The 24,123-nt window shown below is 37.7% G+C and overlaps 1 protein-coding gene across 3 annotated transcripts in view; it reads left to right on the top strand.

Moving 5' to 3' along the window:
• Window positions 1–24,123, top strand: part of EPM2A (EPM2A glucan phosphatase, laforin) — a 37,446-nt gene that overhangs the window by 4,475 nt on the left and 8,848 nt on the right. For 2 of the 3 annotated variants that reach the window (XM_051614164.1, XM_051614165.1), the window contains exon 2: window positions 8,394–8,568. In XM_051614164.1, the coding sequence (XP_051470124.1) occupies window positions 8,394–8,568 (175 nt within the window). Of the gene's footprint in view, window positions 1–4,571; window positions 4,709–8,393; window positions 8,569–24,123 lie in introns of all 3 variants that reach the window. The other variant, XM_051614166.1, reaches the window with a different exon arrangement.

Here is a 24,123-nt window from a genome sequence, read left to right as displayed (position 1 = left end):
TTAATCTACAGATCCCCAAATTAGAGAGTAGTTTTATTGTTAAAAAACCAAAAACAAACCTGGAGAGGATAGAATTTCTTCCTACTTCCTTTAAAGGAGGGGGTTTATGTAGTATTCTTCCCACTGGGTGTCGCCGTTTTACCTGTGTACAGCCAGTGACTGCCTGGTTACTTGCAACTTGCTACGCATTTCATCAGGATTTAGTGTAATCTGTTACGACTTTGAAAATAATCTTTTATAATAATATAACAAGCTTTTATTTGTTTCCTCCGTCCTAGTCTTGTTCTGAATTAGGTAACGACTATGAAAGAAAATAAAGCACAGTTAGATAACGATAGTTGAATAATTGGGCCTAATATGTGTTTTGTTTGTGCAGGGCTGTGGCTTTCCTGGACTATGTTAAGTGCCTTAATAGCCTTCAAACGTGAAGAAACTATGAGTAAAAGTGGATAACTTTGAAATGTACTACTCTACCTCTAATGAGTGGAGAGAAGCTTTTGCTTACAAAGTGCAGTAGCTCCTGGTGGTTTGTTTTCTACCCCCTCAAGGCATATTCTTAACATGGACTATGGTATAATTGGTACCAAGTTTTTCATTATTTCCTATCTGAATGTCAGCATTAACCAGCAAACTAGTGGAGATTACTAAAGCAATGGAGAGTTGCCCATGGAACTGCAAAATTAAAAGAATAAAAATAAAGATGTACACATATATTCCTCTGGATTTGGCAGGTATGTGTCATTTCCTACCTGCAGGGAGTCAGGGGTTGGCTCTGACTGCTGTGAGAGCCAAATTAAAGCACGTGTGGTTCTAATGGTAAAATTAAGCTAAATGCATTGTTATGCAAATTATTTATTTCCCATTCCCCACCTTGCTCCCTGCCCTCATTTCCAAGTTACAGCAGGATGCAATACCAGTTGAGAATTTGTTTTCAGTGGCAAAAAGCACAGGGAAGTGAAAAGTAATTGGGATGATACTTTGGTTAATGCTTTGCCCTGGTTACTATGTTGATGTAGACTGTAGTCTTGTCTGTTAAAAAGTGGCAATCAATAATAACGTGACCATCAGTAATATGCACTACAATACCACGGAAAGTATCAAAGCAGCTAGGAAGACTGTATTACATTATACATTTTGTTGCTATAAGCCATTGTTCTATGATCTGCATTTCCTTATTTCCACCATCTGTCTGAGAAGAACCTCTTCATATGAGCTGAATTCCTTTTTAGTTGCATTTCTCTGGTTTACTCTTCATCATTAGAGTGGGCATTTGGCTAAAATCCTTGGTACAGTAGCTGCCAGTAAGAAACACCTAGGATGCCTAAGCAGACCTAGAGAGGGAAAAAACCCCCACGTTTTTGAAAGCTGCCTTTGAAAAATCTTATTTTATCATCTCTGATTTAAAAAGTCTTGTTGATTATCGGCGTTAAGTGCTGAGGAGGGCTTTCTTCTACACCATTTAGTTCTAATTGTAGCATAATTAAAAAAAAATAATCCATAAAAAGACTTTCTTAGGGGTAGGCTAATAGACTAAAAAAATCTTGAATTCAGCCTGGATTTTAATAGATTTAAAACTTGTTTCACTGGTTTTACAGATACCTGCCCTACCAAATGGGATGTTGAAACAGTCTTCTTTAAATCTTGTAGGAGATAAATGTGCTGTATGATAAAAATGGTCTGCTTTTTTGACACCTCTTAGGATGGCAAATGCAAGAAAATATTTCTGAAAATTAAACCAGTCATGAAGAAAGCATAGTGAACTAACTGTCAAGTCAATAATTTTGTCTTATAGTAAGTATTTATGTAATACAAGAAATTCACCTACAGTTTTCAGAATCTAAAGGGAAGACAGTTTATGTAGAACAGAAAAAGTAGCACTAAAAAGCAGAATAAGTATATTTTTATTAAGCATATAAGTAAGGATTAGTACATGACATAAATACTTAAAATGTGTTGTTTGGCAATATTTATTAGGGGTGTGAAAACAAAAGGCAGCTAATCAGGGGCTTAACTATGATTTTGTAAAGGTGTATCTCCAGTCTAAGACGCTGTGACAGACTCAAACTGCCAGAATACCTGACATAGCTCAGTTCCAGCAAGACAGGCAGCCTCCCATTTCTCTTTTTTAACAATCGATAGCCATTCAGCCTTGGTGGGATTGAAACAGATCTTATTTCAAGACATCAGAAATTGAATGTCATTCAGTTAGGCAGCAGGGAGACTTTCATGACACAATCAGGTGTAAAGGTGTAAAGTAAATTAGAATATTGTAAGTTTAGTGATGGAAGTCCAATTAGAGTAATGTCTGATAGTGACACCGTGCAGTAGCACATTCATATAACTCAGAATTGCATCCAAAATTGGACTTGAGGTTTTTTTTTCATTGTAATGTTGGTATGAAAAATATGGAAGCTAGCAAATACATAATCTTTTAAATCCTTAATTTCTGAGATTTTTCCTGTGTGTTTCCCTTTATTTCCTGTTGTTCTATTACTATTTGTTTTTTAAATAAATATTATATTCCCCAAATTCTCCTCATTCCTCTGCCCCCAGTGTTCATAGTGCTTATGATGTTATTAAACTCTTCCAGGAGAATTTCTATGCATGAACTCAAGATGTTAATTCACTTTATTAAAGGACCTCATTTAATGTTTCAAATGTCATTGCTTATTATATTTAAGCATACTTAAAATTTTGACTTGTTGTGTGAAGCCTGCAAAATTTATGCCCAAGATTATAAGAGTAAGTCTTTGTTCTTACGAAGTTGTAAGTAGGTGATGCGACAGTTGCCTGGCTGCTTGCTGTTTGGATGTGTTCATTGCCATTGAAGCTAATGGGCATATCAAAGATCATCTAAGTAACCTTCAAAGATAGCAGTGATCTGAGAAATGTGCTGACCTTGCTGGGGTTTGGAGGTTTGGAAGCTGTAGGTCTTGGCATAGGGTCTGGCTAAGGCAAGCATGAGCTACACAGCACCACTACAGCTGCTGCTGTGCCTTGGAGATTCTATATACCTTCCTCTCACACAGTAAAAAAACAGGAATAAATTGAAACTTCCAGCAAGGCATTGAACAAGCCAGCAGCTGGGAGAGCTGTGGCTGAGCAGCACACCAAGTGGTTTTGCTACAAAGAGCTCTGCATTAACAGTGGAAGAGGCAATCTTACTTTTTCATTCATTCAATTTCATTTTTTTTGTTCACTACACTTAATGGTGCTGAGAGATTTCATTGACTCAGATTTTGCTCAGTATCTTTTAAGATCAACCTGATAATTTCACCAGTGTGACTCTTCTAGAACATAATGCAGTCTGTGTGCAGTTGTTCTCTGTGTAAAGATGAGTCCGTGCTGTTAGCAGACTGTAGGATCATACTTTTTTCATTCCTGCAGTACAGCTGTAATAAGACAATACCTGGAGGTTTTTCTTTGTATTCTGTCACTGCATGTGGTTAGCTCAAATTTCAGAAGATCCTCTTCTGGTCCCTGCTTATCTTCCTCCAGTCCCTGACCTTTGGACATCTTTTTCTTACTGTATTTTCACTTGTTTTTCCTTTGTTTTGTTCTTGTTTCTGTCTTTTGCCAGCACAATTTATCTCCAGTTATATGCATATCTTTGGTTTTAATTTTTTGCTTGTTTTTTTGTACAGCTAGATGTGTTCATGTGCCACTTTAATCCTCCTTCACATGCATTAAACCAGGAACCATTTGTGCAGTCGTGCAGATTTTGAGAGCCCCATGTGAGGCTTGAGCTGTAGCTGGGGCTGCTGGTTGTGTCGTTCTCCAGCAGCTCCTTACCTACATCAGTGGATTCCACTGCACAACTATCCACAGTAGAGAGAACAAGTGGAATGCAAAAGCAGTAAGAAACTTTATAATTTAATTCATAGAAAATTATTTTTACATTTCCCTTTCAGATAAGCATTTTTGCTGTGAAGAGTCACAAAGACAGAATTTAAGTAAAATAATTTTGGACCTTATTGGAGGAATGAGCATTTTACCCTATCAGTTAAACTAGGACCTGGATCTTCTCATAAACTCTTCCAAGTTTCTTTTGTTCTTTAATTAGGTACATCCACATGATCAATTAACAGGAGGAGCAGTACTGTTCAGATACTTAGCTTACCCTTTTTATGGTTGAATTTTATGTGTTTTCAAGTGATTGTATATTTCCCTCTCCAAAATAAATAATTAAATAAATGTTTTGTCACTTGGAGCAATATGAATAAAAATATGAAGAAAACCACTAATGTAGAAGTGGTTTGGGCTGTAAAAATGTGTTTCCTAATGTGGCCTTTCTCAGAGGGCATTTGTGCTTGTTTGCTGCAAAGATGAGCAGGCGAGTGGAAAGCAGATGGGATTTTTACCACTGGCTCTAGGAACAGAGAAGTTGAAATGCTGTTAAAGTCTCCCAGATCTTTGAGGCTGCACAATATTTTCTTGATTATATAAAAAATAATATATTTCACCCAAATAATTGTTTTTCTCATATTAAAAGTACTTGGGAGTAGTGATCTGGTGGTGTGTGCTGTGAGGAATGTGTGAGTTCTGAGATTGGTACTCTTGTTGCCTTGCAGATGCTGGTGAGGAGGTGCACGGCTGCTGTGTTTGAGCAGGGTGTTTAAATGGGAGTTGTGGTGAATTCCCACTCTGGAGGCTGATGGAGTCATGGGAGATTTATTAAAAATATCTTGAAGTCTTCATACAAGTTTGGGTAAGCTTGGGGAGACTAAGACAGTGTAAGGGGACAGATGTATTTACATGAACAGTTTATGCACCAAAGGGTTCCTTTTGGTGAGAATTTGCCTTGCAGCTCCTCTAGGAATTCTGCAGTATGTACTTGTGCTGATCACCAGTGTAGTTCAAACTGTTTGCCTTCTAATGAAGTCTAGAGCACCTAGCTTGTAACAGGGATGTGAAGTCCTCTGACCATTCAATCTCTTCATGAGTGGTACATGCATGACACTGGCCAGTGGTGCACACTTTGGTGCTGGTAAAGATGTGACATGCACTTTTGGTCCTGGAAGCACATTGGGTTGCAGCAAAGTCAACCCTGGATATTTTCTGTGCCAAAGAGGTATCCCAACAGCCATCATTGCCCAGTAGCCAGAATAGCCTTCCCAGCTTGTAGATAGAACTAAAACTTCAGTGCTAGGCCTTCAGTTTTGGTAACTTATTTTGTGAAATGCTTTATGCATTTGAGAAGTAAGTAATAAAGCTGAGTTTCTGTGGCAAAGGGCTTCTGAGTCTGACCTCTTAGGAAGTCTCTTAGAAGAGCCAATGGTGCGGTAGCATTTCAGATACTGCAGATAACTGGGACTTGTGGGGGAAATAAGGGCAATAGGAAGTTTGTGTGGTGTGAGCAGCTTCAGGCATGAGCAGGCGTGACCAGACTCTGCATGCATGTAGACTCAGCACTTCTCTGTACTGGCCTCTCTCTTTTCTCTCTGGTACCTGAGCAGAAGGTAATAAATTAGAAAAGGCTGCAACACTTTTCTGATGCACTGAGAAGAATCAGATTCTGCTGAGCTTGGTTCCACTGCCTTTGTCAGGTGCTCTGTTTCCTCCCAGAATAACCAACCACACCAAACACACAGCCGTGGACCAGAGAGGGTGCAAGGAAGTGGTGGTCTTTGGTGCTGCTGGTTGCTGCCTGTAGCTAGCACCCTGCACTGTCATAGGTGTGGGAAAGTCCCATACTCCAGGGATCCAAATCCAGAAAGGCCTTTCATGGTGTTGGAGGGGAGAGTAAGTGTTTTACTTACTGTGCCAGATTTTTATCCTGCCTGTGCCTCTGAAAGCTTTTTCGTTCTTGGCACAAACTCTTCCTGTACTTGTGAGAAGTCTTGGGCCCATTCTTCTGAGTTGGACAGAGTGATTTAACTTCCACAAAGGAGTCACAAGGAGCCTGCTCCATCAGCAGAGATAAAGGGGCTAAAACAAGACTAAGACATGTTTTACCTGGATGTACCTCATATCATGAGGCTGATGCACTCTGCTTCAGACAGAGGAAACTCATGAGGAAAGGTTTAAAAAGATAGAGATGGAAAAAAAAACAACTGAGGATTAGCCAGTTAATGGTTGCTGCTCATCCCCCAAGCTGTGCCTGTTTTCCTAGCCCTGTATGTTCTGCAAATACATAACAAAACATGTAAGTGATGCTAATTGTTTTCTATTTAAGACATGGTTTATGATCAGTTACCTTGAATGAAAGTTGGTTTCACTGGTTGATGTATTTTTTATTTTGTAAATTTCAGACAACTCAGTCTTTAGTCCTTTGACAGCAGTTCTCAATTACTGATGAGTTCTACATTACTCCTCCAAACTTGTCATCTAGGTGTACTTCTGGAACTGTTTTCTTGTGTTTTGTTGTGGGTTTTTTTTATGGAATCCAAAATACGGTTTTGTGTGACAAACTGTGCTAGCAGAAGCATGATGTGAACTGATACAACATTTTTCTCTTTTTTTGAAACTTATTTATTAAATGCATCTTGTGAAGCAAACTGTTGTAAGAAGCACTTGCATATCATCTGGATATTGCCTGGATAGTGAGATCCAGATTCTTTGTGGTAATTGCCTTCTTTCATAACTTTTGCAAGGGAAATTGAGAATTCAGCTTCCTGAACAGCTCAATATGATCATACTGTTCTCTAAATTAGAATTTATTTGAGATGGTAGTGCTCTCCCTTTCCTAGCTGAAATAATGTCACATGAATACACACATATTAATATATATGTTGAAATATATTAATATACATTTTGTTGCACAGACATGGTATTTCAGTAAGAGCAATAAGAGGATTGTTAATTCATAGATTAGTATAAAATGTAAAGGGTAGTGAAGAGCTGTGCAATTCTCATGAAAAATGTTACTAATGCAAGCAGTTATTATTTACTCAAGTATTACAGGCGAAACATACCTTTTGAGATTCTAGTTTGACTGTAGGCCACAGCGGGAGGGTGAGATTGAGTGGTGTAGAAAAATCAACAGTGATAAATAACAATTAGAGAAGGAAGCTTTTCATAATGAGATTCGACAAAACCTGTTTGAGGGAGAAAAGAAAACAAAAGTCTCATGGTAATTTACTCTTGGCCCTGCTTTCATCTGTGATGTAGGCTAGTTAAGGCAGTGAATGGTGGTGAAGGTTAAGAGATTCCAAGACAAGGAGGTTACTGCCATTTAAGAAGGCAGATGATGGAAAAGGAAGAAGAAAAAGAGCCAAGAATTAAAGCTGGAGGAGAAGAGGATGGACAGTAAAACTGGCGAATGACAGAAGGACATGCACTGCAAGCAGCAGCAGTTGGAAGTGGGAAGGTGGGAGGTGTATGACTGGCATAATAATAATAAATATTATAATAAATATTAGTCTTATTTTCTAATAATTGGTTTAATACATCTCCTGAAATGTTCTTGCTCTAGAAAATTTCCATGAATGTGTCAATGGAAAACTTTAAGAAGAATTTCTTGCTTTAGACAAAGTCATTTAAGGTAATCATGATTACTCAGCATTGCAGATGTGACCATGTCTCTCTGGATCAATTTGGGCAACTCTACTGTGTATGAGCAGACCTTGTAAGCGGGAATGTGTGCATCTGAAGGGTACAAAAGGAATCGTTTATTGGTTAGCAAACATAAAAGACAGGTGGGATTTAATAAGCTGCTAGGCTAGGTATCAGCGTGCATCCTGTCCCTGGCAGGACACTTAAAGAGACTTTGTTGGCCAGGCAGCTGTGAATGAGGTGGGGAAGTACTGCCCTTCTCTGCTCCCTGAAACAGGTCGTCATTGCTGCCGGGTTACTGTCTGCCACCTACTAGCTTTTCTTCTTCAGGATTTGATGTCTTTTCACATTTGTGTTTTTCTTCTTGAATCCTTAAGCTTGTAAAAACTCCAGTGTCACCAGTCCTACCTTTCTTTGCAGTTTTACCTTTCTAATCTTGAGTGGCTATACTCCATGCTTTCTTCAAGGTCTTTCTTGTAGCTTGGCAATTTCCTTAGAGGTTAGCCTGAGGTACAGAGATGCTGCTGTGCCATGTTGGAGCAATCTGGAGTGCCCAGAGGGAGGTCACACAGCTGAAATATGAAACACTGAGGTGACATGCTATCAGACGTAAAGTGAGGAACTTAAAATAAATGATTCTTGAAATTTTAGGTGCTGTGGGAGTCTTACACATCTTTAATTTTATAATTTGCAAAAATTGATCTTAATGCTGAACATTCACTTTGTGGCAGCGCTTCTGTTATAACTGTTTTAGGTGTTAATAATATATTATGGGAAATACAGTTTGAACAGGCAGCAAGCAGCACTCCTGGCCTTAACTACTCAGTTCACAGTTCCTGCACATCTTTTGGAAGATTTTCCAAATACACAGTCTGTAATTGTCCTTTCTTCTTTTCTAGGTAATGGGCCCCATCATGATCGAAGTTGTGTTTACAACCAGAGTAACATAGTAGATGGAGTTTACTGCCTCCCAATAGCACACTGGATTGAAGTATCTGGACATACTGATGAGATGAAACATACAACTGACTTCTATTTTAATATTGCAGGACATCAAGCTATGCATTACTCCAGGTAAAAGAAAAGTACAGGGTTTGGCTGGTGTCAAGTACTCAAACAGAAAATCTGTACTGACATAATGTCAGCAAACTTTGAAGTGGTTAATGGTAGTATGTAACAGTGAAGGTTAACAAAGATTCAGTACCTCTTTGCAATTAAATGTCACTTTTGACAACGAAAAGGAGAAGTTCTGAGTTCAAGGGTCCCTGCAGCCTGTACAAGTTTGTTAAGTTGTATCACATCTGAAAAAGACTAGTGGTAATTTATGGCTGTCTCTATGAAGAACTGTAATTTTCAAGTGCTTGAACACATACACTTGTCACTATGCATATATGTAATGTGTTTGGTTTGGGACTACTTTACTAAAGACTATCTCCTGGGAAACAGAAAGAAAATATTCCAGCACCAGAACTTTAGAGTGTTATGTTAATCACTCATGTGCAGCAACAAATGTGATTAGTGACAACTCTTATAGATGACTTCTGTGAATGCATTTTAAAAAAATACTAAAACTTAGACGAGTCTTAAAATATTTGTACTTCTTTTGTGTTCACTTGAGTTCACTGCTTCACCAGTGAAGCATCCTGCCCTGAAATAGAAGACAGTAAAGCCTGAAGAGAAGAGGGCACCCACCCTTTAGGGCTGCAGATAAAGCACAGGCTGTATTTGGAGCAGTGGCTTTAACACTGGTGGTTAACAATATGGCACCAAGAACTCGGGAACATTTGTAACTTTTTCCTCATCTCCAGTCATAGGTACGATAGCAAGTTTGTTGATGGTTAATAGATGCACGAGTGCTGCTAGCTCTGATATGCCATGTGCATTTGGTGTTGGTTCCAGAGCAGTTAGTGATGACAAAGGGATATGAATTTTTTTTGAAGAAATCAAACCACCTCATAGTTTCATTAAATCTAAGTATTGATTTGTGTGCATTTCTCCAGATTACTTTCAGCTACCCAAACCTGACCATCTTGCCTCCTCTTTTTACTCTTTTGTCTCCACCCTCCTACAGGGTAGAAAGCAGAGTTGTCCTTTTCTCATGAAAGTTGCGGTGTATGAGGGAAAGTTTTCCTCCTCTTGGTATCTTTTGGAATAGTACAGGTTCATAAACACTGTTAGGCATATGTAGGTATTTGTGTGGCTTGGAACCTTTTCCCTGAAACCCCCTCAACCTACATAATATGCCTGACAGACAATTGTTATCTGTATCTTAAGCATCCATTTCCAACACCCTATCAGAGAAAAGATCTTGTTTATTCCAAAGCACAAATTTGTCAATCCCAAATAATCTTTGCTTGGCAGAGGAAGTTTGTGAGATAGAACAGCTGTCAGAAAATGAATATCTAAGCACCAAAGGCTAACTTATCTTCCCTTGTAGAGGCAGCAGTGATCCATTTAATACTGCCTTATCTGCATGACTGTACATGTCTAAGATTAGGTAAAAAGCACAGATTCACTGAAGAATATCTGGAGAAAATTTTCTGAGTTGTGTAGTCTTTCCCAGATGAGGATCTCTTCTTCTGTTCCCCTCTCTCACACACACACACCTTCATTGCAAAGCAACCTTATATTCTTCTTCAGTAATTCTTATCTCATTTCTTTGTGCTATGTTAAGTGAGCATACCCCATAACAGTCCTGTTGCATAATTATTTTTAATACTTTGAAGATATGCAGCCTTAAATTACTTTTTCATCATTAGCAGCTGGGGGCAGATTCACCCTTCTAATGGTTATAGCAAAGTAGCACAGAAATACTGGCTAATTAAGGGGTTTTTTTTGGCAAAGCAGCTGAAGGGAGCTGATGAAAATGCCTTTATTTTGTAATGGATTTATTGGTTCAGAGAGAATATAATAATGGAGATTAATATCACCAAAGATAAAAAGACAAAAAAGCACAACCCCCCCTCCAAAACAGAAGGAAGGAGCCGGTCCCTCTGCCTGTATCTTTAAAAGTGGAGTGTATGATCATCATGGTTTTCTAGCTAAGGTTACTTTTTTGCATGCTGTAACGGAGGCAGCAGTGCCACAGGGAGCTTTAGGAGCACAAATTCTGAGCCCTGTCACTAGCTGTAGGATCTTTACACAATGATGGCAGCTGGAAAGAAGTCATTTATCAGTGAAAACTTCTGATGTGAGCCCCTTTTCTATTTTGCTCTGGTTAATAGGATTGTCATGTGCAAATTAGCTGGAGAGGAAAGTTGATCTCTGTCAAAATGGCCTCCCGTGTGTACCCTTCTACTCATTTTACTTGTCGTCTGCCTAATCACAACAATTAGAAACAGTTGCTCCGAGCTTCCTACCACCTTGCTTCATTATAAAACGAGCTTAAACTTTAAATGGGCTGCAGCAGGATGAGAACAGCCTGGCTTCCTGCCATTGCCAAAAAATCGTGGAATCATGCAGAGGCTGATGGCAATACTCTGAGGAATCAGATTTTTCTTCTTTGGTATAGAGGTATTCATTCATAAACCAGTGAATTCATGTTTAAACTTACATTTAGAGAACTTGCTCTCTGTTAGTCATTTATGCTGGGGACTGTATGATGTGTTGTTTAAACACAGCAGGATTTAAATGAAGGGTTTTTTTAAGTGTGAAATGGAGTCTGCCCACAGCTACAGAGTCACGACTGATAATCACTGTAGCATTAATCTACATTGGACATACAATGGTACATATCACCAAAATCTGATTCAGGAAGAAATAACAGTCTCTTTCTCTTTTGTGTTAGATACTAGTGCAATAAGATGCCTTCAAATTGCAGGAGAGTTCCCTTGGGACACAGTAATTTTCCAAACCAAATTAGAGTTACTGTAATCTTTTCTGGGAGATGATGACTTCAGAGAATTTGTAGATGTGGCATGTTAGCTCAGTTTCAGCTCCATCTGTGAAAGCTGAAACGTCATAGTTCATAGGTGCTACATACCTTATTATTTATATAAAAATCCCTTCAATTCTCAGAAAAAAGGTGTTGCTTAAGAGCAAGAGAAGGAGTGACACTTGAAATGAAAAAATCCTTAAATAATATGTTAGAGACAGTGATGCTTGATGGCATAATTAGGTGCTATGAGAATCAATATCACTGAGACGAAAAGCCATCTAGTTCTAGTTTTCTATTTTCAGACTAATTTTAGACTTTCAAATCCACCCCTGATAGGTAGTGAGTTCCCAGTAGTTATTGCATATTAATTCAAATGTGATGTATGATCACCGCCTCTTCATTTTAGTACATATACTTTGATGCCATCTGTGATGTCTAATTTTTAATAATATGTGTTTCAAATTTACTGCCTTCAAAACTATAATTGTATCAATAGAAGGTACTTTTGGTGGGTTGGATCTCCTAAATCTAACAAATTGGGGTTTTTTACATGTTTTGCATGTTACATGTAGCTAAACTGCATCCTGGAAGTGAATTCCTCAGACCACAATGACAGCTAATCTCTAACTGAAGTATTGCTACAGCTGCTAAACATTTTGGAGGAAAATATACAATCATCTTTAAATGTAGAGGACTGTAACGGGGGAGTCACTACATTAGAGTAGCCGTGGCTCCTGAAAACAATATTTTGAGGTACAGTTTTTATAGTAGCTTTTTTTGCACTTAAATATTAAGGCCATGAAATATTAATATTTTTTGTTTATGGAGTGAGTGGGATGTTCTTGTAACTGGATATAATCCAAGAAGTTGTGAACTTGATCTGTTGCAATCATCAGTGTTTATGTGCCTAATTTTTTTCCATAAGGCAAAAGAAAAGATAAAATAAACCCTTGTTTTCACTGTTTTTGTTTGTTTGTTTCTTGGTGATTGCAAGTTAAACTTAATTTATGATGTAGTGTTCCATAGTAATGTAAGTTATAACCTAAGTCAGTGTTAATTGGGGATGATCCCAAGAGTCACATAAAATGTGTGCTCTTGATTTGGACTAAAATGTTAGTGTAGATGGGTGAGTGGATGAGGAATGATCCAGGGCAAAATCCAGATGCTTCATGTTTACCTTTGGAGGCACTAAAGCAGTATTCTTCAGATGAACACTGGGTTTTCTTTTGTCTGTAGTAATTCTCCTGTGAAGAAAATGAACATTTAGTTGATCAATAGACATCTTTAATTGCAGTGGAAAACAAGAAGCTGGTCGAGTATATTTTTGCATTGTAATCACTGGAAAAGGCAAAGAATGTAATTTCTGTTAACTTATTTGGTTATATGAGGCACAGTTATTGCTATTTGAATGTTAGAACTCTGTGGGGATTGATGAATGTAAATATATATTTAAAGACATCTGTTTGATGAACTGAGTGATTAACTCAGTTTGAGATAAAAATGGCTACATTCTTATGTTTATATACAGGAATTCAACTCACTGGCAACAAGCTGTCTACTTTAGAGTGCACTGAAGAATCAAACTGGTCTCTAAACTTGACTGATGAGGCTGATGAGATCTTTATTGATTTGTAATAAGAAATTCAACATAGTGTCTGGTTGCTTGAATATTGATGTCTAGTGTCCTTTGAAATGCTCTGGAATTTACTGTTTTGCCTCCAACTGCTGCACTACAAGAACACAGTTTCTTATGGCTTGTTGGCAATATCTGTGAGCCCCATCCAGATGTTCCAGATGCTATAGAATGTCTCGGATGTCAGTGGGAAGCTGTCCTTAGGAAATTTGTTGAGCATTGCTGTGCTTAGAGACACCCATTTGTAGATAACCAGGGCTAGGTGTCTTAATCTTGATCCTGTATCCCATCCCTAGCCTGTATTAATAAATAATATCCATCTATATTAAGTAGGAAGTCAGAAATTCCTTTTAATTATACTACTGGAAAAAAATACACGAGAGAGAATTTTTATTTATTTATTTATTTATTTTACTCTTTAATTTATCTTTTGATTTATCAATTTTAATTAATTCACAAAATAAATATCTTCTGTTTTAAGTGTAATTCTGAAGTCTATTTTTTTATTACTGAATTATAAAAAGAAGAAAAAAGCTTTAAAGAGAAAACTATCACAAAAAGCCCCTAGGGTGCAGTGAACTATGCTACTGTAGTAGAAAGCTGAACTGATACTTTAGGCCCATGTTATGAATTAAGAGATGAAGTGATGATGTCTATGGAGATTACCATAATTAACATTAAAAGCTGAGAGCTAGCTGTCCCTTGTGCCTAAAGAATACTTGTGGTGTTAGAGAAAAGCCTGAGAAGTAATGAGCTCTGGAACAAAAGTCTTCAATTGTGTTCTATTAAAATAATCCTGATTAAAAATACTTAACATCAATAAGAGTTTGGCCTTGGATTTCAGTACTTGGAGCTTTAACTGGCCATTTTATACATTACATAATGAAAATATTTTAAGCTACATTTTGTGATATATTTATCCTATAAACTAGGACATTTGACTTCCCAGTTTAATCTTGTTTTATTATACTGAGCTATAGTTTTAAACTAGTATAAATTAGATCCATTGTTTACTTACCAATGGAAGTTTAAACCATAGAATGATTTAACTAAACCATTAAATTAAGCCATAGAATAGTTATCTTCATGTATACCTCAATTTTATTCTACATCACCCTCAACTGGAGCTGTGAAATGCTTTTGTTACCCATTTTCTTCACAGCAGAGGTTAAGAAGTACAAAAAATTCAAGAGTGAGAAGACAAACATATTTTGAGCTCAGAACTTCATCCATTTTTAAAGTCCCTTATTACTTTTATTTAATTCAGATATATCCCTGTATTGGGTAACAAATGCATTTTTCTTCTATGTTTGTTGCCCGTCCAAAGTTTCTCCTTTCAGGAACTCCCCACACTTCACCCTCCATAACAATGGCTGAAAACTTGAAAACTGATTCTGCTTTTCTAAGTTTTGTCATTTCATATGGACAGGGAATAACCTGGGATAACCTGCATTAGCTACAAATCCCAGTCCCACGAGTGGTGCACAGACATACAGTGCACTGGTACCAGTGTAACACTGTCGATGAACTGGACTGAGGGATCTCACTTCTCACATTTTGCTTTTCTGAGTCATGGCAAATAGCTGTTTTCAGCACAGCTCTGGTTGCCTCACCATGACCTACCACCCGAGCACTCAAAATCAGCTTGAAATGGGAACTCCTGGATCTCAGTTATTAATTTCGACTTGCATTTCTTGTGTGTGTCACAGTAACAAACAGTATCTGGCATTTAAATGGGTGATGTCATTCTTGCCAGAATAAAAAAATATATCACAGAGCTTTTGGAGTAAATATTTTTGCATGACTGTCATTAGTGTTTGAATTCCCAGTATTATTTCTACCTTACAGTCTGGTCTGTTAAATCTGATGAATGGCTACTAGCCAGCATGCTGCCAGGTTTGTTGTGTACCGTAGTGGCTGAAGGACACAAAAGACTGTCAAGACATGGGGATGAAGCTGTTGAAGTAATGGCTGTTGAATGGTAATTTGTCTTTGTAAATATGATAAAATAGTGGGAGGGGATAATTTTGGCCGCAAATGACTAAAAACTAGCAAACTTGTGAACTAATAATATTTTTATGTCAGTGATTTTTCAAAAGGCAGACAACCTTAATAGTCACCAGCTTTTCTGAGTGTTTTCTCCTCTCTCTATAAAGCTACCGTGTCTGTTGTCAGCATTATTGATAAATTAATAATTTTGAACTGTTCATATATAGACGCTAAATAGAATAATGTGATTTCTTGTGGTGTTTTGCTCTAAGTTGTAGAACAACTAGCATAATTCTTGATAGCATAGTAAGGGCAAATCACACTGATACGTGGATTTCACTTTTGATGAAAAACAATGTATTTCCAATGAAACCCAGCTTATTTTAACTGTTCGGAAATTACTGAATCCGCCAAAGTAATGACCAACACTTGTCTATACTAGGAAGAAGTTACTTCCATGGCACCTTCATTATGTGTTGTTTACCTTTTTTATACTCCTCATGAGAGAAAGCATGGATTGTAAAGTTCTTTCCCTCCCTTATCCCTGCAAAGAAAGAGAAAGGAAATAAACATTTTGGATGTTAAACTTCTGAAAAAGGTATTTTCCCCTCCTAATTAGAGTCTGAATTCTACTCGAAAATAACATCAAGGCCCTTCAAACTGCTGTGTGGCTCAGCCAAGGAAGAATGAGTTGGCTTCCCAAAACTTTGATGGCTGGGGTCATGGTATGGATGTGCAATAGTGTGCAACGGGGAACCCTCCTGAAAAAAACCTTGAGGAGTGAACATACTTATTTGTTCTGTTTTCCTCTGTGGGATATAACCAACAAATGTTGGTAGTCTGGTAAAGATAAACTTTTTGTTATCATTGTCAGGGAGAAAAACTGTTATTGCTTCTAATTTCTCCTTCTGCTTTACTGTGCACCCTTGTCTGTGTTTCTTCTGGAGATCTTCAGCCTTTCTTCCTGTCGCTTTACTTTTTAACATTCAGGCTGTCAGCAAGAGAGTAAAATTCTGTCTCCACTGGAAAGCAATTTGCTAGCACTGCTGGCTGTGAGCAAAACTGACTGAGATTGTGAAATGTGGGCAATTCAGCTCACAGCCGGGACTACGGGTAAGGGGCAGCACTGCTTTCGTCAAAGATGATGTTCCAGTTGTCTCACAGATATTTATTTTTGTTAGCTTTTACACACGTTTATTAGGTGCCCTCTAATCACTGGCATTTCATAATATAGTTTATCTCAAGAAAGCAGAAGCATTTTCAAAAGCAAAGATTGCATACTCAACCTTATTGCTATTTAGTTTGCCAGGAGGGAGCAAATGCAGATATAGATATATTTGGCTGTTATCAGGAGAACTTCACTAAGAGAACTCCATAACTTACAGCTGGCAAAACTGTTGAATCAGGGCCTGGTGTATGCAGTGTAGACCTACCCTGCCTACCCTTCCCATGCTTTTTCACAAGCAGATTGCCTTTCTAGGGCAGGTTAGCCCAGCCAGCCTGCAGCTGACTCCTGCAGAAAAAAGCCTCAAAGGAGGGTTTTCAGTTCCCAAATGTGAGAGTTGATGCCATCAGATAGTTTATTACAACCAGCTGCTTTGGTATTTGCTTGCTCAGTGTATACTGTATTTTTGAAACAGGTAACCTGTAAGTCAGAAAAATCTGAAAGAAGCAACTGCATAGTTGTTTCAACTCAAATGAAATGGAGAAACTGTTAAAGATTCCTCACTTAAAACAGTAGCAAGCTGAAACCGTTATGAGTTCTACCTTTATCTTAAATATTTTTTATAAATGCTGAGAGATATAAATTCAAGTTTTCAGGTTTAAATGCTCTAGATACTTCCAAGATAATTTTTAAAAAGCTCCTTCATATAAAAATATAGAGAATCCTATTTAAAGGATAAAAATAATTATTAGAAAGGAAACTTGAATGTAGCTCTAGTTTCTGTGAAGCTTGTCTCAGAAATATAAGTATTCTATTTCCCAAGAGTAAATAGAGATTATCAAGTCGTTCCTGTATTTTCTGATGTATAATTTTCTCTCTGCATGAAAAAGCAAAAAACAAAGAAGTGAACTGTGTTTTTCTTCCCAGGGAATGTATTAAGAGGATGAACTGAAAATCTCTTGTTCCCTCCTTTAATTCTTGTATTTTTGGAAATTTAATTTCAGGTAGTTGAGATACATAATCCCTGCTATTGTTCAGAACTTTAACTCCTCTTGCAAATGTTGATAAAAATTGAGTCAAATGCCACAGACGGTGCCACATTATAACAAATATGGATTTCTTCTTTATTGGTTCAACAGGCATCATGGTTTGTAAGTTTAAATGAAATGTCTGTTTTCTTTAAAGTGAAAAACCTAATAATAGAAAAGATTATAAGTGTGGAAGAAGAGGAAAAAGGGAAATATTAGTTTTAGTTTTAATACAGAAATAAGAAAATGTAGACTAGAAATAAGATCAATCATGAAGTAGAAGCTTCCTTCCTCTGCAGTTTGAAGGGTTGGCAGTGCTCAGACCATTCCTAAACAGCGTTAACTACTGCTTTCACTGCAGAAGACTGCTTTGCTCAGATTCCTGTAACACTGAGTTACTTCCATCTGTTGAGATGAAAGGAGGAAGAAGCTTCTCAAATATATTTGTCGTCTAGGTAATAAGGCTGTCCAGTATGAGTAACGTTTTACAAATTTACGAAGTCAAGCTTCAGTTGAGAATGTAAACAAATTTAAATAAACCTTACTAACAATAGTTTGCTTTAGTACATTTATTCAAATACCTGCAATTCCACTTTCCAAGCAAGCGAAATTACTTTGCAAGGAAAAGAAAGAAATTTGAAAAAAAGAAAAAAAAAGCCATTTAAAAAAATAGACAACCCATGGTAATTCTTTACTATTGTTGGGCTCCAATAAAAAATGCAGCATTGTTAGTTCATGAAATTCAAGTTTGTTTGTTTTTTCCTTTTTGCTGTCCAAGACTTCTTCAGGATATCCCACTGTACTTTGCAGTTTTGTGTTAAAAAAGACTTACGTGAGTACATCTGGGGCCTCTCAGTAGCTCTGTTACAGTCTCAGCCTTGACCTTTGATGTTGGCAACTCATCCAACAGGGCTATTAATTTTATGTTTATAATACAATAACTAAGTATGTTAGATAAAATGAAGTTTCTGACAACATTATTAGGGTAGCACCATGCAACTGTTGTCCCTTTGATTTTACTTTGTTTTGGAAAAAAAAATATTTTACAAATTTATAGAGCTGACTGTGGTGATGCATTGATTCAGGTTGTCTCAATAATTCTGGAGTACCCAGTCTGTGGTACTCCAGAATGTGTTTGTCCCTCATTAAAATTAATATAAATTAAATATGTGGGTTTAGAAATTCTATATCAATTTCCTTTAACTGGAGTGAACACATGCAGAAACAGAACCCATCAGGACTGATGTGTTTGGATGGTGCCACAAAGGATAGCTGTCCTTCTTCCTCTGACAGTTGCAGTTCTGAGAAGATTCCCATCACTCTGTATGTGAGCATATGCTGCCATGTGGATCAAAAGGCTGCTTTTCAAAAACCTGTGGTTTGAAAGTATGCAGTTTTAATTAATATATGCTTGTTCTGAAGCATTGGAAAACATTTCCATTTCATCTGAAAAGGTGCATTTCAAAAATTGATTAATCATTTATTATTTTTGCAGATGTCTATGTGGCTGCTAATAAGTTAACTCTGACAGAAGACAAAAGATGTTTTTACCACCGACAATTCCTGTAACTTTTTGGGCACTAACTTGAAGTTCGTTTGTAGCAGTTTAAGTCAATACTGTTAAGATGGTCTAACTTGAAGGTGCCAGCAGTGGCATCATTTCAATTTCTAAGCATTAATGTTAGAAATTCTCATTCCTAATGCCAAGAGATTCATGGCTCATTACTATCTGGCTTATTTAGCAGCCTGTTGTTCTTGTTTCAGAGTATTTGCTCTTGGCAACCTAACGAAGTCATATGTAGGAAGTAACCACTGGCAACCATGGTCTCATGAGATAAGATTCTGTAATCAGAGCATTTAAGTATTAATCCTCACAAGCCAACAGAGGAGTCCTTCCCAGGTTGTTCAGTACAAGCCTTTTAATTTGATTCTTTTCTCAGGCTGTGTTTTTGTATTTGGCACATTGTTTGCTTCAGATAGTGTTTACACAAATGAAAGTACAAGGAGTCATTCCCTACAAAGGCAACTCCTGCTTTCTGCTGTATGTGGTATGCTCCTCAGGCATTGCTAGAAACCTTACATGTATGTTTGAAAATAGGGTCTGACCAAGCCTTATAAGGTTAGATCTGGACCCCCTGTCCTACAAGGCATTGGTTTGCTTATGAATGACTATTTTCTCCTCTTCAAAGTATGTGGTGAATTATGACATAAGGTATTTCACTTTGAATACGAGGAGTATAAAATTTTATTGTCCACAGCTTAGTTCTGGCCATGTACATAAAGTCTTGTGAGACCTAGTTATTTTAGATCATGTCTAGAGATAAAATAGATTATAAAACATGTGTAAGGTAGACATTCATAGACTTTAAGCTTTTTAATGGAGTGAGGTGAATGAGAAGAGGGAAGGGTTTAGGGCATGTTTTCCCCCTGTATATAATAAAATGTACTGCAAGCTTAATGAGAGCAATTCCATTGATTGGACCACGCACACTTATCCTAGAGACAAAATTAGATAAATGTGATCTGTTATCATGTAAGAAGAATAAAGATAGTTTACAATGCTTTTTACACTTCCATTTTCCATGGGTGGGCAAGTGTGGAAATTCTTCTAGTCCCCACATATAAGAGATCAACTGTATCAGGCTGATTGATCTGTCAGTAACTGACCTTTGAGGTAATGTTGCAATCCCTGTCAATGAGGATATGCTACCTCCTCTGTGTTGCCTTCTTCACAGTAACTTTCTGATCAGGACATACTCCACAAAAAGAATCCCCGAAGTTTCTTTTCAGAAGATTTTTACACCCCCTTTGTACTATGGGAGGAATTGCTTTTTGTTTCTGTGTTAGGGATTCCCTGACATAAGATATACCTTTATCACAAACTGCAATGAAGAGCAGAGGTACCTGAGCTAACTTGGAATGAATGAGGGCATTTTCCACAGGCCATGTAGCTATTATAACACTGGAGTTGGAGCAAAATAAGTTAGCTTGCAAGGAACTCTGTGCCACTATCGCTTTACTACTTCTGGTATTTGAGATAGACAGTATAGTTCAGTGAAGACTGAGAAAGAGGATATATTACTATTTCTAAAAGACATTCAGGAATTAGTATAAGGGAGGAAGAGGACTTAGTGAAATTGAACCTGCTTTAACATCAAATGGATATTAATTGCTTTTGAATTAATTTAGAGTGTAAATTAGAATGAGGTTTCTGACATCAAAGGAATGATAGCTGATTTCTATCATAACCTTTCAAATAGGGCAGGGAGGAAAAGGAACCTAAATTATTTCAAGACGGAGCTTGATAAATTGATATAGGTAGTGTTCTCAGAGGTGGAATTTAAAGTTTAGGATTATAGTATCATAGATCATAGGCTCAAAAAGACCTCAAAAAGCTTCCATTCCATTTCCTTGCTCTAACTTAGTCTCAATTATTTTGAAATAATTCCGGGTTTATCCAGCCTGATCTTATATATGATCTTGTCTCAGTGATGAGACTCTACAGCCTTGTTACTTTTTTATTCACTTACCTCACTATTCCTGCCATTAAAAAGCTTTTCTAACCTCCACTTTAGTCTTCCTAGCACAATTTCAGTATCCTGCCCCTTTATAACCATCTTTTACATGCTTGGAAGCTATTACCCTTTTTCCGAGAATAAAAATGTGGTTGAGGTTGGAACATCTCAGTATTTCAATATTAACCCTCAGTTTTTTCAGCCTTTTCTCTGGAAACTTGTCTTCTAAAACTCTGATTGTTCTGGTACTCTCTGTGGGGATCTCCAAGTGTCTCTTTCGCTTCCTCTCATTCCTCCTGATGTCAGTCTACTAGTACTGAATACAATGGAAGGATTATTTTGCGACTCTCGATCATAGTGCTACTGCCTATTTATCCAGGTGCTATTCTTATTTTTGCAGTGTGGGATGTGGTTTACTTCCCAGTTGTCTAGATGTTCAAACACTTTACCTGCCATGGCATGGTATAGGATGTTGGAAATGCCCTTGATGTCTGCCGCTGTCCCTATGAGATTCTTTTGTGAGTTTCTTCTAATGAAGCTTTTATGCTCCTTGTAGGGAATATTTGGGGTTCCTGTGGAAGGGGAAAATGGGCTGTTAACAGAAAGCTTTGTGGATCCATCTGGATCCATCCATCTAGACTTACATGACTGACATTAATTCTACTCATGTGGATCCTTATCCTCTATCTTTGGTGCATTCAACTCTAGAATGATCCATAAAGCAGACAGAGCCTACGGGTCTACCCAGTGTCAGAATCCACCAGAAGGTTATGAAGGAGGAGAGCTGTGCTGTGCTGAGGTGTTGGCATGGCTGCTCCTTGTCTCACAGTCTGAAGAGTGACCCATACCATTGGCTGTAAATGCAGGTTAGTGACAATGAAACCCTTTTGTACCATCAAGCTGATGCTATAGAAATCTCCTCCTAAGGCAGCAGAACCTGAGGGCACTGTGCTACTGGAACTGTAGCTGAATGTCTGAGTAACCTTATAATTTTCAGTTATCAGTTTGATGTTACTATTACCTGTTTTCATTTTAGTGCATTGTCACCTGGAGGTCAAATCTTAATGGCTTATTTGCTCTGCATATCAACAAATGAGGCCGTTTGATGCCACATTCATACATAAATTTATGAGCATGGAATAAATAAGATACTATTAAGCTTAGCACTCAGAATTCAAGGGCTTGTGAAAGTTCTTCTATTGCTAAGCTGACAGTGTTGTTCTAAAGTGGTATAAGCAGGTGTTTCTTTTTAGTTGCCAAGTCTGCTCCCGTGTGAGAGGATAGATAAGTAGTCCAAATTACATCTAAGAAGAAAATATGCCAGAGCATAATTACTTTTCATCACAGTGCCAAATAGGAACAAGAAGGGGAAAAAAAACCCACCTTGGAACTACGTTGTAGTTGATTTAATTCTCCTAGTTTAAAGCCTTGAGGTAGAATTCTTAACTTCACAATAAACTGTACCCTTTCAGGGGTAAAGCAGAACAAATGTGCAAGTGATGACTTGTGCTCCCTCTACATTTTGCAGTTAGGTTAGAGTAATATTTTATTCCAAAATGTACGTAATTTTAACAAAGTCTGCATCTGTGTCATTTCAGTAGGATATAGTTTATTGTTAATCAACACTTTTCTCTGATTACTTCTGCTAAGGTTATGGCAATTTAACCCTCTATTGGTAACTCATCTTATTAAGCTTGGATATTAGATCTTGGTGTTTTTTGAGTTCTACCATAGAATCATCAAGCCTTGCTTTCCTGCTCTGGCCAGCAGTGCTTGTCTGCGTGCTGGGCAGTTGGGTGCATCAGACTGTCTCCAGTCAACCCTTCTTAAGTCAAGCTTCTCATCACGAAGCCTCTATCAGCTCGTCTTCTGCAAGGAGACTTAATCAGTAAGTCAGCAGGAGAAGGGATTAAGACCACAGCCATCTACCCACGTGCCCTGTGCAATGTGCAGTGAAATGTCAGTGTCATAACCCCGTAGTTCTATTTTATGATTTCCTTGGTAATGCAGCGTTTTGCTGAGAGGTCTCTTTGTCCTGTATTTAAAGAGAATGTAATGAAACCAGAATTATTGTAAAAGACCAAGGCAGGGAGTCCTCTGTTTTGATATCTGCCTGTGTTGTATTTTGGAGGAAAATATGAAAAAAAAAATAAAAAATCTGCAACTTTTCTCATATCTTAGTAGTTGCTTTGTAGGTGAAACAATGTGGAAGTTGAGTTTCTTTACCTCCTTTATGTAGATAGGGCCACTTGATTTGCTGCTCCCATGTATTTTAAGCTGTCATCCGATTCCCTCTTAAATATGCTAAAATCTTAGTCTGCCCTCATATGAAAGTATTTTCAGAAGAAATAGCTGGCATCTCCTGTATTTTGAATGTTTTTCTTTTTATGTACTGCAGATGTAGCCTCTCCTCAAGTAGACCTGTCTCTTGTGGGAGACTGTAACTTGGAAACTGAATTCTGTGTTGAATATAGGTCAAGAGTGTCATGCTATAAAGTGGCAGTCAGGGGACTATAAAGAGGGATGCCTTTGAGGCACAAGAAGTAGCTAATCTTCAGTGCTGCTGAGAAATAGTAAGACCTTTTGCCAGTACTGGATATAACATCTTAGAAAGATGTTGGCCAGCTGGAGAGCCCAAAGGCAAACAAAATCATCAGATGCTTTGAATAGGACAACTAAGTGTGTGTGTGTAAAGAGTGCAAGACTATGTGTGTGTAATTTTCAAATAAGTAAAAGGGTTTTGCAGAGTGGAAAAGAGTAATCTGTTCTTTGTGTTTATTGTGGGGACAAGAAATCACTGTGACCTGTGACTGCACTATTCATGTTGGACATCAGGAAAATATTTCTGAAGGTGAGGGTGGTCATCAGTGTGCTTTCTACATATCAAAGAATATTTGAAAGTCTTCACATCTTCTGTTGGAGAGCAGAATGTGGTCACTGATAAATCTTTCTTTGCTTGTAAATGCATTTGAGGGCATGAGATAGCAATGTTTCTCAGTGATGTTTTTAGATTGCTCTGACAAAGGTTGAGGAATCTCATCTGATTTCTAGCAAGTGCTCTTAGTATTTTCACTGTCACAGGTTACAAGAGAAGAAGAACAAGAAAGGCCCAGAAGGGGCATGCATGTACCGAAGAATAAGCTGCTATATGTTGATAAAATAATGCCAATGGCAAAAGAAGGAGCAAATACAGGATGATAGTTCTGGGTCATCCTAATCCAGTGGCATCACCATTTAAATTGATGTGCCTTGTCAAAAGGCAGAGGTTAGAGAAAAGATGAAAGAGCATCTCAGCTACAGCTGGTAGGATTTCCTATATTCTCATTTTGAATATGCCCAAAGCAATACTTTTGGAAATCTGCTTTGTGTCAAACGAGAGAGAGGAAAAGTGAGGTAGGTCTTTTTAGCTGCCATCCTTCTGA

This window comes from Apus apus, chromosome 3 (genome assembly GCF_020740795.1).
Source record: "Apus apus isolate bApuApu2 chromosome 3, bApuApu2.pri.cur, whole genome shotgun sequence".
NCBI lineage: Eukaryota > Metazoa > Chordata > Aves > Apodiformes > Apodidae > Apus > Apus apus.
Note: the sequence above shows the minus strand (reverse complement) of the source record. Positions and strands in the feature narration are given on the sequence as shown.